This window comes from Salvelinus namaycush, unplaced genomic scaffold (assembly GCF_016432855.1).
Source record: "Salvelinus namaycush isolate Seneca unplaced genomic scaffold, SaNama_1.0 Scaffold647, whole genome shotgun sequence".
NCBI classification, from domain to species: Eukaryota; Metazoa; Chordata; class Actinopteri; order Salmoniformes; family Salmonidae; genus Salvelinus; species Salvelinus namaycush.
This window is the reverse complement of record NW_024061361.1, coordinates 40,554-56,364: the sequence shown is the minus strand read 5'-3', so window position 1 is coordinate 56,364 and position 15,811 is coordinate 40,554. Positions and strand designations below refer to the sequence as shown.

The following is a 15,811-nucleotide window of genomic DNA, read 5'->3' as shown; positions in this document are numbered from 1 at the left end:
GGTTTAAGATCGTTCACTATTTAATATTCTGTGGGTTTAAGATCGTTCACTATTAATATTCTGTTGGTTTAAGATCGTTCACTATTAATATTCTTTAATGTTGTTCACTATTAATATTCTGTGGGTTTAAGATTGACTTACATTACAGTACATATATACATAGCTACACGTTTAGCATGTACACGTCATCCGTGTTGGGATTTGAACCCATGACCTTGGCATCACAAGACCACCAACCTCACTAGATATTGCTAGTCAGCTGACTTCACTAACAGACAGTGATATGAGAACTGTTGGTTTCCTTCATCAAGAGCCTGGATTCACACAGTGTCTCAGAGTAGGGGTTCTGATTTGGGCTCAATGGCCTGGGTTCACACAGCGTCTCAGAGTAGGGGTTCTGATTTGGGATCAATGGCCTGGGTTCACACAGCGTCTCAGAGTAGGGGTTCTGATTTGGGCTCAATGGCCTGGGTTCACACAGCGTCTCAGAGTAGGGGTTCTGATTTGGGCTCAATGGCCTGGGTTCACACAGCGTCTCAGAGTAGGGGTTCTGATTTGGGATCAATGGCCTGGGTTCACACAGCGTCTCAGAGTAGGGGTTCTGATTTGGGCTCAATGGCCTGGGTTCACACAGCGTCTCAGAGTAGGGGTTCTGATTTGGGATCAATGGCCTGGGTTCACACAGCGTCTCAGAGTAGGGGTTCTGATTTGGGCTCAATGGCCTGGGTTCACACAGCGTCTCAGAGTAGGGGTTCTGATTTGGGATCAGGTCCCCCCCCCCAGCCCAAACTAATATGATGTAAAAGGCAATGCGATCCGACGCGTCACTCTGTGAATACAAGCCAACGACTGTAGAGTTGATTAAAGGTGTGCAACCAGTGCAGATGAGAACCCTGTGGAGTCACCATCTGTGTGTGAGAACCAGATGTGCAGATGAGAACCCTGTGGAGTCAGCGTCTCTGTGTGAGAACCAGATGTGCCGATGAGAACCCTGTGGAGTCACCATCTGTGTGTGAGAACCAGACTTGTGCAGATGAATCAATGAATTAAATGTTCCCTACACTACTTTGTAGACTAATTTAAAGCCCTGCTATCACAAACACCTTTAAAACCCTCCAGAACAGGACTCAAATACAACCGGGGAAGTGTCCCAAATGGAACACTATTCCCTATATAGTGCACTACTTTAGACCAGGACCCTATAGAACCCTATTCCCTATATAGTGCACTACTTTAGACCAGAGCCCTATAGAACCCTATTCCCTATATATAGTGCACTACTTTAGACCAGAACCCTATGGAACCCTATTCCCTATATAGTGCACTACTTTAGACCAGAGCCCTATAGAACCCTATTCCCTATATAGTGCACTAATTTAGAACAGAGCCCTATAGAACCCTATTCCCTATATAGTGCACTACTTTAGACCAGAGCCCTATAGAACCCTATTCCCTATATAGTGCACTACTTTAGACCAGGACCCTATAGAACCCTATTCCCTATATACTGCACTACTTTAGACCAGGGCCCTATAGAACCCTATTTCTTATATATAGTGCACTACTTTAGACCAGGGCCCTATAGAACCCTATTCCCTATATAGTGCACTACTTTAGACCAGAACCCTATTCCCTATATAGTGCACTACTTTAGACCAGAACCCTATTCCCTATATAGTGCACTACTTTAGACCAGAGGCCTATAGAACCCTATTCCCTATATATAGTGCACTACTTTAGACCAGGGCCCTATAGAACCCTATTCCCTATATAGTGTACTACTTTAGACCAGAGCCCTATAGAACCCTATTCCCTATATAGTGCACTACTTTAGACCAGGGCCCTATAGAACCCTATTCCCTATATAGTGCACTTCTTTTCACCAGGGCCCATGTGGTACTACACCATGTATGCAATAGGGTAGTGTTTAGGACACAGAAGGTATACACCACAGAGATCAACTAAGGACCTCGAACACCCTAACACCCTTCGTCTCCCATTAAAAATAATAAATAAATAAACCTGATAAAAATACGAAAGACAATGATTATATAATTACGTCCTAGTTAACTCTTCTTCCTCCCAAAGAGTGTACTTGTTCACTTCCCCTCAACGACTTGAAAGGAAACGTCTGGTATGAGATATACGGTGGCCAGTAGTCCACTATAACACCAATAAGTTGCTTTTAGATCAGAGGGAAGCAGCGATCCACGCTTCAGGAGAAAGAACATATTAGTATTCGGACAAATCACCCGTCCTCCTGGAACTAGGGACAGTGTGCTCCTGTTGTCTCATGATTACCCCCCCCCCCCCCCTCCCCCCACGCTGCCCCTCCCCTCCCCTAAGGTTGTCAGGCATGGCTGCTGTTCTAGGGGCCGATTCCAAACAAGCCTTTCTATTGGCTGTTGTGATCACTAACTAGATAGTGTGTTATTGTTGATTCCACTGCACCCTTTATAAAGGAGAAGAGGGTGCCTGGTGGAACCCTAGTCTCTATAATAGTGAACTAGGTTTTAAAAAGCACAGGGCCCATATGGCTGAGCAACATCCAGCCCTGAGCAGCATCCTGAGACATCCTGTGAGATCGCTCACGTTGCATAGCCACCGTGTTCATCCATTATCTGGGGAAAGAGGTTATCACAAGGCTATCTCCTCTAGGTACTGTGGCTACAAACACACAGAATACACACAGAATACACACAGAATACACACAGAAAACACACAGAATACACACAGAATACACACAGAATACACACAGAATACACACAGAATACACACAGAAAACACACAGAATACACACAGAATACACACAGAATACACACAGAATACACACAGAAAACACACAGAATACACACAGAATACACACAGAATACACACAGAAAACACACAGAATACACACAGAATACACACAGAAAACACACAGAATACACACAGAAAACACACAGAATACACACAGAATACACACAGAATACACACAGAATACACACAGAATACACACAGAATACACACAGAATACACACAGAATACACACAGAAAACACACAGAAAACACACAGAATACACACAGAATACACACAGAATACACACAGAATACACACAGAATACACACAGAAAACACACAGAATACACACAGAATACACACAGAATACACACAGAATACACACAGAATACACACAGAAAACACACAGAATACACACAGAAAACACACAGAAAACACACAGAATACACACAGAATACACACAGAATACACACAGAAAACACACAGAATACACACAGAATACACACAGAAAACACACAGAATACACACAGAATACACACAGAAAACACACAGAATACACACAGAAAACACACAGAATACACACAGAATACACACAGAATACACACAGAATACACACAGAAAACACACAGAATACACACAGAAAACACACAGAATACACACAGAATACACACAGAATACACACAGAATACACACAGAATACACACAGAATACACACAGAATACACACAGAATACACACAGAATACACACAGAATACACACAGAAAACACACAGAATACACACAGAATACACACAGAATACACACAGAATACACACAGAATACACACAGAAAACACCCAGAATACACCCAGAATACACCCAGAATACACACAGAATACACACAGAATACACACAGAATACACACAGAATACACACAGAATACACACAGAATACACACAGAATACACACAGAAAACACACAGAATACACACAGAAAACACACAGAATACACACAGAAAACACACAGAATACACCCAGAATACACCCAGAATACACACAGAATACACACAGAATACACCCAGAATACACACAGAATACACACAGAAAACACACAGAATACACACAGAATACACACAGAATACACACAGAATACACACAGAATACACCCAGAATACACACAGAATACACACAGAAAACACACAGAATACACACAGAATACACACAGAATACACACAGAATACACCCAGAATACACCCAGAATACACCCAGAATACACCCAGTACAACGTCAGGACACCAACGGACCACAACACACCTGTCACTGCTTCTCTGCATCAATTAGTAAAACATATTGATCACAATGAATCTGATATTGAATTGTGGGACGACTGTAGGAAGTGGTTAGAAATTACCCCACTGCACTGTCATATCTCACACGTGTGTGTGTGTGTGTGTGTGTGTGTGTGTGTGTGTGTGTGTGTGTGTGTGTGTGTGTGTGTGTGTGTGTGTGTGTGTGTGTGTGTGTGTGTGTGTGTGTGTGTGTGTGTGTGTGTGTGTGCGAGAGAGAGAGAGAGAGAGAGAGAGAGAGAGTGGCATACTTAATGTGTCCTACTAGTGGACCTGCTCTCATTAGACAAAATGACCCCACCACCCCTCCCCTCCCCTGGCCTCTTCCACCCCCCTATTGGCCCCCCCACCCTCCCTTGACCCCCCACCCCCCCTGCCCTCCCTCATCTCCCTCCACCTTTCCCTGGCCTCCTCCACCCTCCCCATCTCTCCCCACCACCCCTCCCCTTCCCTGACCTCTTCCACCCCCCCCCCCACCCTCCCTTGACCCCCCCCCCCCAGCCTCCTCCATCTCCCCTCCACTACAGAGATTTAGAACACTGACAACACCAACAGACCAGACCTTAATGCTTCTTTTGTCCTCCATCTTTATTTTACAACCTCTGAGGCGTCAACCCAGAAATGTGATGCGTCAACAGGAGTCACACCGTTCCCCTCATCCCTCCTTGCCCTCCTCCATCCCCCCATCCCTCCATCCAGCCCCTGTACACGCGCTCTCTCTCTTCCCGGATAGCTCTTATCAGTGATTCGTCTTCGACTGTCATTATCAATCTGCCTGTGCATTTAGCAACGTCGTTAGCCATGAGTATTTCACTGAGGATCGGAGAGGAGAAAGCCACAAACAAAGTCTCTCTCTCTCTCTCTCTCTCTCTCTCTCTCTCTCTCTCTCCAACTCCCACTCCCAAAGCATTAGGCACGAGTATTTCACTGAGGCACAAACACAGACTGCTCTCCATCTCTCTCCTTCTCCTCCTCCCAATGCATTAGGGGTACTAGTGCAGGTTGGCTCAGTGCCAGGGAATGGCAAGCAGAGCAACAGTGCCCTCTTCAGGTGATGTACCTCCCCTCATTCATCTATCACCCCGCCCCCCCCCATTCCTCTCTCTATCATCCAGCGACCCTCTCTCTCTCTCCTTCTCTCTCTCTCTCTCTCTCTCTCTCGCTCTCTGTCTCTCTCTGTCTCTCTGTCTCTCTCTCTCTCTCTCTCTCTCTCTCTCTCTCTCTCTCTCTCTCTCTCTCTCCTTCTCTCCACGTGGGCTCTTCCCCTTCTCCAGCTCTACGACATCAGGAAGACAATGTTGTATTGGGGGGTTTTTATTAGCAGGACAAATTAATAAGGTTTTTATAAAACACATCATGGATTAGGTTGGAATCTGAGTCCTCATTATTGAATAATCCTTTTTTCAATTGGATGTGTATCAGGTTCCGTAACAGGCACACACACACACACACACACACACACACACACACACACACACACACACACACACACACACACACACACACACACACACACACACACACACACACACACACACACAGTTATTCTGCTAGGATATGACAGGGATTCACCGTAGAGAGAGAGAGGAAGAATTTCGGTCAGTTTCAGCTCAGATGAAAGGGTTGTTTCCTATACCGATATAATCAACAAATTAGTTAAAAACATTTCATAAGGACCTATTCCGGTTCTGACTTTGACTTCAAGCAGATCATACATACATATCCACTAATAACGTATATACACAATCCTATAGAACATCATGAGGGGAAAGGGGGGAGAAGTCAACGTATTGGTTTTTGGGGGGGGGGGGTTTGGAGGGGGGACACACACGAGATAAATGATATAGTGATGATTGTCACAAGCTGGAAGGATCATTACAACTCAGCCGTTGTCTCTAGAAGACTCAGATAATACAGAGTGGTTTCACTTCTTCTGTTGGTGATGTGGTGCTAGATGTTTCTCCTACTGGTGTTGTGGTACTAGATGTTTCTCCTACTGGTGTTGTGGTACTAGATGTTTCTCCTACTGGTGTTGTGGTGCTAGATGTTTCTCCTACTGGTGTGGTACTAGATGTTTCTCCTACTGGTGTTGTGGTACTAGATGTTTCTCCTACTGGTGTTGTGGTACTAGATGTTTCTCCTACTGGTGTTGTGGTACTAGATGTTTCTCCTACTGGTGTTGTGGTACTAGATGTTTCTCCTACTGGTGTTGTGGTACTAGATGTTTCTCCTACTGGTGTTGTGGTACTAGATGTTTCTCCTACTGGTGTTGTGGTACTAGATGTTTCTCCTACTGGTGTTGTGGTACTAGATGTTTCTCCTACTGGTGTTGTGGTACTAGATGTTTCTCCTACTGGTGTTGTGGTACTAGATGTTTCTCCTACTGGTGATGTGGTACTAGATGTTTCTCCTACTGGTGTTGTGGTACTAGATGTTTCTCCTACTGGTGTTGTGGTACTAGATGTTTCTCCTACTGGTGTTGTGGTACTAGATGTTTCTCCTACTGGTGTTGTGGTACTAGATGTTTCTCCTACTGGTGGTGTGGTACTAGATGTTTCTCCTACTGGTGGTGTGGTACTAGATGTTTCTCCTACTGGTGTTGTGGTACTAGATGTTTCTCCTACTGGTGTTGTGGTACTAGATGTTTCTCCTACTGGTGATGTGGTACTAGATGTTTCTCCTACTGGTGGTGTGGTACTAGATGTTTCTCCTACTGGTGTTGTGGTACTAGATGTTTCTCCTACTGGTGTTGTGGTACTAGATGTTTCTCCTACTGGTGTTGTGGTACTAGATGTTTCTCCTACTGGTGTTGTGGTACTAGATGTTTCTCCTACTGGTGATGTGGTACTAGATGTTTCTCCTACTGGTGTTGTGGTACTAGATGTTTCTCCTACTGGTGATGTGGTATTAGACGTTTCCGTAATATAATCAATGATTAAATGGTGAGCTGAGTAGACAGGCGAGAAAAAAATGTTTCTTTCACAAATGTTTTGAAGGCATCTTTGCAACATATCAATTACACCATCTAGGCTGCGTCCCAAATGCCCCCCCACCTATTCCCTTTTATAGTGCACTACTTTTGACCAGAGCCCTTTGGACCAAATTCCCTTATGGACCCTATTCCTCTATGGACCCTGGTCAAACGTAGTGCACTATAAAGGGAATAGGGGGCTGTTTGGAAGGCAGGACACCAGTTATCTCATTCGACCTCTGAGGCCCATTTAAAGGTCATGTATCTGTAGAATCTGACAAGGCTTCAGACAGTTGCCAACTTGGTACATGTTTGATTGAAATATATTTTTAAATAACTTTTAAAAAACAAAAAGGGGGAACATAATAACAGCATGAGACTGTAGGTAGGAGATGCAAAGGGTACATTAAAAGTATGCATGTGTTTTGTTTTTTCTTCAGTCCATAGCTAACCACATGTCACACATGAATTCATATATATGTCATTTTCTTTTTGGTTTTTAAAAGGTACAGTGGGACTTATAGTGGGACTTATAGTGGGACTTATAGTGGGACTTATAGTGGGGGTGCTTCCCCCCTTTCTCATTGGTGTTTATGTGTACGTTAACACCAAGTCAGGTATAGTGTATAGTGTAGAAGGGAGTTCAGCACTGTTGGACCGGGCAGTTATACGCAGTACTTATAGACCAGTAAAAGTTATCTTTTACCTGTCTGGACGGGTGTACGGGTCCCTTAGTCTTGAATCCTCCCTGGGAACTGCACTCCGAGGCACTGAAGTGGTCTGAACTAGTGGAGGATCTCTTGGAGAGAGTATCACAGCCCCCTACGAAGGTGTTGTCCAGAGGGAGCTCCTGAATCATGTGATGCTTCTTCACGGAGACCGGCGTGTCCGCTTTGAGGTGGAACGCGGACTGCGGAGAAGCGGACTTGTAGTGCCGGGCTAGATCTGGACTGGAGGGCTTGAAGGTGGTAGTGGGAGCAGAGCTCCAGTCAAAGCGACCGATGCTTTGCTCCTCCAGCTCGGCAGGCAGGCTGACGTTGCCGTTGATGGGCTCGTGAGCCGGGTCATCCGGCTTGTTCTCCTCGATGGTGACAAAGTTCAGGAGGGAGCTTTTGGGCGACTTCCTTTTCTTACGCTTCTTCTTCTTGTTCTGCTTGTTCTCTTGGTTTGGAGACATCCACTCGGCGCCCTGCTTCTTTCTCTGGGCCGCCTTGAACCGCGAGGTGTGACGGCAGCGCACCAGGACTGTCACGAAGATCACCACAATCACCACCATCGCCCCGGCTACGATGGCGATCATGATGGTTAGATAGTCTCCACTCTGGTAAGTCTCACTGCTCTCCCCGATGTTCCTGTCCAGGGGCGTCTCCATGGTGCGGCGAATGAGGTCGTAGATAAACGTGGCGTTGCCGACCGTGTCGTTCACATAGAGGAACACCAGCACCAGGGTGTGCAGGGACTTAGGGTAGCCCAGGTCGCTAATGTTCACGACCAGCCGATGGAGGCCGATGTCGGAGATAGCAGGCTTCTCCTCCAAGGTGATATTTCCTGTCACAGGGTCGATCCGGAACAGACCTTTGTTGTTGCCACTAACGATGGCGTACTTGAGCTCTGCGTTCATCCCCGTGTCACCGTCCACAGCAAAGACCTCGGCCACCACCGACCCAGGGATGGACGAGAGGGGGACCAGTTTGAAGGAGGTGTTGGAAGGGGGGTAGATGACGATGGGGGTGTTGTCGTTCACGTCGATGACATTGATGGTCACCTTGGCGGCCGAGAAACATGGCGGCCGCCCGCTATCCACCGCCCGGACGTCGAAGGTGTAGGAGCTCTGCTGCTCCCGGTCGAAGGACACGTTGGACTTTATTACTCCAGAGTACGGGTCTAGGATAAAGTTCTCGTTGTCGCTGAGTATGGAAAGCGTAACGGCGGCATTTTCCCCGGCGTCTGAGTCTGTGACGGTTATCACCCCCACCGTGCTGTACTTGGGCAGGTTCTCTGACACAAAGAACTGGAAGTGGTTGTGGGTGAACTTGGGGCTGTTGTCATTTTCATCGAGTACTGTCACGATGACTGCCGCCTGGCTCTGGAGTGGAGGCGTCCCGTTGTCTCGGGCCGTTACCGTGAATAGGAACCGATCCTGGTCCTCACGATCGAACACCCGGGAGGCCGTGAGGACACCGGTTTTACGGTCCAGGTCGAAGAACGAGGCGTTAGGGCCCAGCTGGTAGACGATCTCCGCATTTTTCCCGCTGTCCTCGTCGGTGGCGCTGAGAGTCGTGAGGAAGAGATCGCGTTTGTTGTTCTCCATGACGGCCAGCTCGATGACAGGATGGCTGAAGATCGGAGAGTTGTCATTTTCGTCCTCCAGCCTCACCCTTACCAACGCTGTCTGGTTCAAGCTCGGCTTGCCAGAGTCGGAGGCTACGATTTTGAAGTTGTACTCTTTGGTCCCCTCAAAGTCGAGCAGCGCCGATGTCTCTAGTAAATACTGGTTGTCGTACACCGCTTTGAGGTGAAAGGGGACGTCCTTCTCGATGAAACAGATGACTTTACCGTTGACATCCGTGTCCTTGTCCGACACGGTGATCAAAGCTATCTTGGTGTTGATTGGGTCTTTCTCTGAGAGGAAGACAGTGCCATTTATTGGACTGATGATGTATCTCAGATCAATGTTTGGTGGATTGTCGTTCACGTCCGTCACGTTTATAGTTATGGTAGCTCTGGCTGGGCTGGAGCTGCCGTCGCTCGCTAACACAGATAACTTGTGTATGGCGGTCTCCTCTCTATCGAGGGGCCGCTGTACGGTTATAAGGCCAGTGGTGCCGTTTAAAGCAAATAGTCTCTTGGTAGCTGGGGACACCTGTGTCCCGAACATGTATTTGATTTCGGCATTCGCCCCGACGTCTGCGTCCGTAGCCTGTAGCTGGACTACGGACGTCCCTATAGGCGAGTTCTCCGGTATGTGGACCTCGATCTGGCTCTCCTTGAACACCGGCTTGTTATCGTTAACGTCTGTGACGGTGACTTGGAGGATGGCGGTGCTGGATTTCTGTGGCGTGCCTCCGTCCTCCACCTTGATCTTCATGACGTACGTATCCTTCTGTTCCCTGTCCAGGTTCTGCTGAACGATGAGCTGCGGCCACTTCTCCCCCTCGGGCGTCTCCACGATGTCCAACCCGAAGGCGCTTTGCCCGTTCACCAGCTGGTACTTGTGTACACTGTTGGGGCCGGTGTCGGGGTCGGTGGCAGAGGGGATGGCGAAACGACTGTTGATCAACGTATTCTCCGGGATGGAGATGTTGATGACGGGAGACGGGAACATGGGAGCGTTATCGTTGGTGTCCTTGACGACGATCTTAATCTTGATCAATCTGAAGTAGTCGTTGGGTAAAATCACCACCTCGATCTCGAAGGAGCAGTCGTTCTCCTCGAACGAGGGGCCGGGACAGAGCCTCTCCCTGTCAATACGATTGGAGGTTGTAAATATCTCTCCCGTGCTGCTCTGCACTCTGAGCAGAGGGTTGTCGCCGGCTTTAGACACCAGCCTGTAGACCAGGTTGGCGCTAGCTCCGGTAGCAGCGTTTGTATGGGAGATGTTCAGGTCCTTTGGTATGTTTCCGATGAGAACATTTTCCTGCAGTTCCTCTCTAATAGGATAGATCAGTTCCTGGGCTATAGAAGGGTCCATCCAAAAACAGGCAACAAGAGCAGCCAACAAGTAAAAATCGGTTAGATCCATGGTAACAACGGTCCTGTGGTTACAGTGTTCGACCCTGCCTTGTGGATTTTAAATCCCTTCTTCTTCTTCTTCTTCTTTCAATGCAATGTGGAATGTCAGAGTGATGGATTGGTGAACTCTTTCATTTGAAGAAGGGCCGTTTCCACACACGGACAACCCTATGAATAGATAAGAGTTGCATTAGAGTGGTTTCAGTCAGCCCCAGATCAGGGGTGGTGCTCACACTTTTAGGGGTTGGTGCTTAGATAGATTGCATAAAATCAAACTGGTAATATCCACCGTAATATCACTCCCAAAAATATCCTATATTTGATCATAATACCCTGTGACTACAGCAAAGGTGGAATGTGCTACAAAATAAAACAACAAGATCTCATCTCAAACACATGGCATCGCAGTGTCCTTGATGAATGAATTTAAAATTAACCTTACTTCAATGTATCTAAATGGTTGTAATCTACCATTACCCATCTCCTCTCCTCTTTAGCTCCTCGACACTTATTTCCGTTACATCCAAAAGCCCTTAGGATAATATAATACTGCAGTAAGCGTTCAAGCAGCCATTCAAGTCTGTGACTTAGCCCTCTTCTCCCCCAGACCCTTTACACATTATGCCCATAACGATTCCTCAACGCCTCTATAAGCACTTCGTCGTTGTAACTTCTGAGGAGCTACAGGCAGCCGAGATCCATTACGCTTAAATTATTGTGATTAAATAGGATGTAGGATGGAATCAAATATCCTGTGTTTGAATTTCAACGGATGAATTTAATAACCATTATTTAACCGTTGTAAATAGGCAGCGACAATTAATATAATTTAAATGTATCCTATAATAGTGCGCTCTGAATATTCTTACCGTTATCCAAAAGAAAATCCCCTTTAGTGCGTGAGATAATTGGAATGCGTTTTCTTCTGATGCCCAAAATTGCGGTAGTGCATAGTAGCCTCCTCTCCTATTCGATACAAATCCTATTCAGAGTTGTAAGATCCTGCTTTTACTCCGGTTGGTAAGATATCGGTATTGATCGCAGCCGTTAGATTTCTTCAAGTCCAAGTCTATGAAGCGCAATGCCTTTTTTGGTTCTACTGATATAACGGCGGGTTGACTGTGAGGAAGAAAAAAAAACAGCGCTGGCGAGAAGAGACACAAAATGAATTATATTTCTAAACGTTTCACGGTTCGTTTTTTTGGCATTGAACTTTACATGAAAAGCGTTGATGCTCCGTTCAGTCGGTCATATAATGTCGACTGCGGATGATTCTCCTCTCCGACAAACAATATCAGCTGATCAGTGGCGAGCGGCGGGTTCCTCGGACCATGAAGTCATTCTGCATCACCGGTAGCTCCAATATCAGTCGTAATGTTTTTTTCCCGGTGGTAGCCTACGGTAAAATAGTCAGCTTGGCTTGCTACCTGTTTAGCTGAACAGTGATGGAATAATGCACACGGCTTGCTTGTCCCATCATGTGTCAACTTCACCGAGGTTCTCCATTGAAATTGCGCCTCCTTTCGTGTTTAAAAAAAAAAATACAAATTGAACAAATGTCAAAAAGAAAAAATAAATAATATTCACAATCTTTGGAACGCGTCTAATTGAATCCGTGATAGCCCGTATCAAGTCCATTCAGTGCTATGACGGTGTGGAATGGTGTGTGTGTGCGCCTATCCGTTCACTCTCTCCTAGAACGGAATATCTTGCACTAACTCTGAATAAACCCATAGGGGGGTTGAAGTATAACACGTCGCCACCTCCGACCCTCCTCATTGGACGCCCTCTCTATTACAATTTCGCTGATGGGGATCCGAAAATAGATCTGATTGGTCGAGAGGAACGTCCGTTACATCGGTTACCAAGCACCGCGACCAGACTGATGGAAAGTCTCGGTGAGATGCTGCAGGCTGCGGAGATGCTCCCAGCCTTTGAGCCGATTCATTCACTGCACCAACTTACTGTTATTATTATCATCGCAAGACTTTCCGTTAGATATCCGTGAAATGAGAGCTCGTAGGGATGTTTAATATCGTTAAAACAAGGAACAGAGGAGAACCAACGTTGTGCGCATGATTTGTCAGTTACACATGGCTACCGTTGGAATACTGGCCACAACAGTTCAAATAGCCCACACTCCATGAAATAGCGCAATGGGCTTTATAGAAGTGAACGTACGACAGATCACTAATCAGCTGAAGTCTATTGTAGATGAAGTATTAATGATTATTAACATAAATATCATTGGTGTAATAGGTCAATGTATTTGTCCGCTAGGGATACCAGGCTATTACAGAGTTAATCAATACTTGCCTGATAGATTTATTACATTTTAACAATTCCAATGTTACCTGACGTCTCTTTATAAACAGTAACAAATCCCTTTGGAATTGGTATTTAGCTTCTTTCCATGTGAGAAATAAATTGACTATCCAAAGAGAAATTTACACATCTAAAGGTGTTAAAAATATTGATTTATGACTTGTCATTCCTGAATTTGAATGCAGTTAGCTATTTCCCACTCCTATTTTGCATCCATCTGTGTGAGTTCCTCTGATCTGACAGAGAGAGAGAGAGAGAGAGAGAGAGAGAGAGAGAGAGAGAGAGAGAGAGAGAGAGAGACCGGAGAGATAGAGAGAGAGGGAGAGAGAGAAAGAGAGAGAGAGATAGAGAAAGAGAGAGAGAGAGAGATAGAGAAAGAGAGAGAGAGACCGAGAGAGAGAGAGGAGAGAAAGAGAGAGATAGAGAGAGAGAGAGAGAGACCGAGAGAGAGAGAGAGACCGAGAGAGAGAGAGAGAGCGAGAGAGAGAGAGAGAGAGAGAGAGAGAGAGAGAGAGAGAGAGAGAGAGAGAGAGAGAGAGAGAGAGAGAGAGAGAGAGAGAGAGAGAGAGAGAGAGAGAGAGAGAGAGAGAGAGAGAGAGAGAGAGAGAGAGAGAGAGACAGAGAAAGAGAGAGAGAGAGAGAGAGAGTGTGTGAGAGAGAGAGAGAGAGAGAGATAAAGAGAGAGAGAAAGAAGGAGAGAGAGAGAGAGACCGAGAGAGAGAGAGAGAGAGAGAGAGAGAGAGAGAGAGAGAGAGAGAGAGAGACAGAGAGAGAGACAGAGAGAGAGAGAGAGAGAGAGAGAGAGAGTGACTGTGTGTTGGACAGGTCTTGCAGCAGCAGCAGTTGGTCACCAGTCTGTTTTACGGTAAACACTACCATCTAGAGGTTGATGTGATGAAATGCCTGTTGAGTCGATGACCGCAGCGCTCTATATTTCACACACATATTCATGTGGTCATTTAATAAGTAAAGTATGTCTCTCATCCACCCTTTGGTGAACAACACCTTCTTTGTGCTAAATAGTAGATGACATGTTTCTGCCAAGAGAGAGAGAGAGAGAGAGAGAGAGAGAGAGAGAGAGAGAGAGAGAGAGAGAGAGAGAGAGAGAGAGAGAGAGAGAGAGAGAGAGAGAGAGAGAGAGAGAGAGAGAGAGAGAGAGAGAGAGAGAGAGAGAGAGAGAGAGTGCTCTTTCCAGACCACAGCATCACCAGACACATCCTTACCCACCACAACCAGCCCAGACCACCACAACCAGCCCAGACCACCACAACCAGCCCAGACCACCACAACCAGCCCAGACCACCACAACCAGCCCAGACCACCACAACCAGCCCAGACCACCACAACCAGCCCAGACCACCACAACCAGCCCAGACCACCACAACCAGCCCAGACCACCACAACCAGCCCAGACCACCACAACCAGCCCAGACCACCACAACCAGCCCAGACCACCACAACCAGCCCAGACCACCACAACCAGCCCAGACCACCACAACCAGCCCAGACCACCACAACCAGCCCAGACCACCACAACCAGCCACAACCTCACCCCCACCCCTACCAGCCCAGACCACCACAACCAGCCCAGACCACCCCAACCAGCCACAACCTCACCTCCAACACAACCAGCCCAGACCACCACAACCAGCCCAGACCACCCCAACCAGCCACAACCTCACCCCCACCACAACCAGCCGAGACCACCCCAACCAGCCACAACCTCACCCCCACCACAACCAGCCGAGACCACCCCAACCAGCCACAACCTCACCTCCAACACAACCAGCCGAGACCACCCCAACCAGCCACAACCTCACCCCCACCACAACCAGCCGAGACCACCCCAACCAGCCACAACCTCACCTCCAACACAACCAGCCCAGACCACCCCAACCAGCCACAACCTCACCCCCACCACAACCAGCCACAACCTCACCCCCACCACAACCAGCCCAGACCACCCCAACCAGCCACAACCTCACCCCCACCACAACCAGCCCAGACCACCCCAACCAGCCACAACCTCACCCCCACCACAACCAGCCCAGACCACCCCAACCAGCCACAACCCAACCATCCGAGACCACCCCAACCATACCCACCCCAACCATCCCCAACTAGTCAAGACCACCCCAACAATCCCCACCCCAACCAGCCCAGACCACCCCAACCATCCCCAACCAGCCGAGACCACCCCAACCATCCCCACCCCAACCATCCCCAACTAGTCGAGACCACCCCAACAATCCCCACCCCATCAGCCGAGACCACCCCAACCATCCCCACCCCAACCATCCCCAACTAGTCGAGACCTCCCCAACCATCCCCACCCCAACCATCCCCAACTAGTCGAGACCACCCCAACCATCCCCAACCCAACCATCCCCACCCCAACCAGCCGAGACCACCCCAACCATCCCCAAACCAACCAGCCGAGACCACCCCAACCATCCCCAAACCAACCAGCAGAGACCACCACAACCATCCCCAACCCAACCATCCCCAACCCAAACATCCCCACCCCAACCATCCCCACCCCAACCAGCCGAGCCCACCCCAACCAGCCGAGACCACCCCAACTATCCCCACCCCAACCATCCGAGACCACCCCAAACATCCCCATCCCAACCATCCCCACCCCAACCATCCGAGACCACCCCAAACATCCCCATCCCAACCA

General features: G+C 47.7%; 1 protein-coding gene across 1 annotated transcript; it reads right to left on the bottom strand.

Annotated features, from left to right (window-relative positions):
• Positions 1–7,714: 7,714 nt before the first annotated feature.
• On the bottom strand, positions 7,715–10,813 carry LOC120042236 (protocadherin-9). The gene has a single exon (XM_038987105.1). The coding sequence runs from the start codon at positions 10,811–10,813 to the stop codon at positions 7,715–7,717; it is 3,099 nt and encodes a 1,032-aa protein (XP_038843033.1).
• Between the last annotated feature and the right edge of the window lie 4,998 nt (positions 10,814–15,811).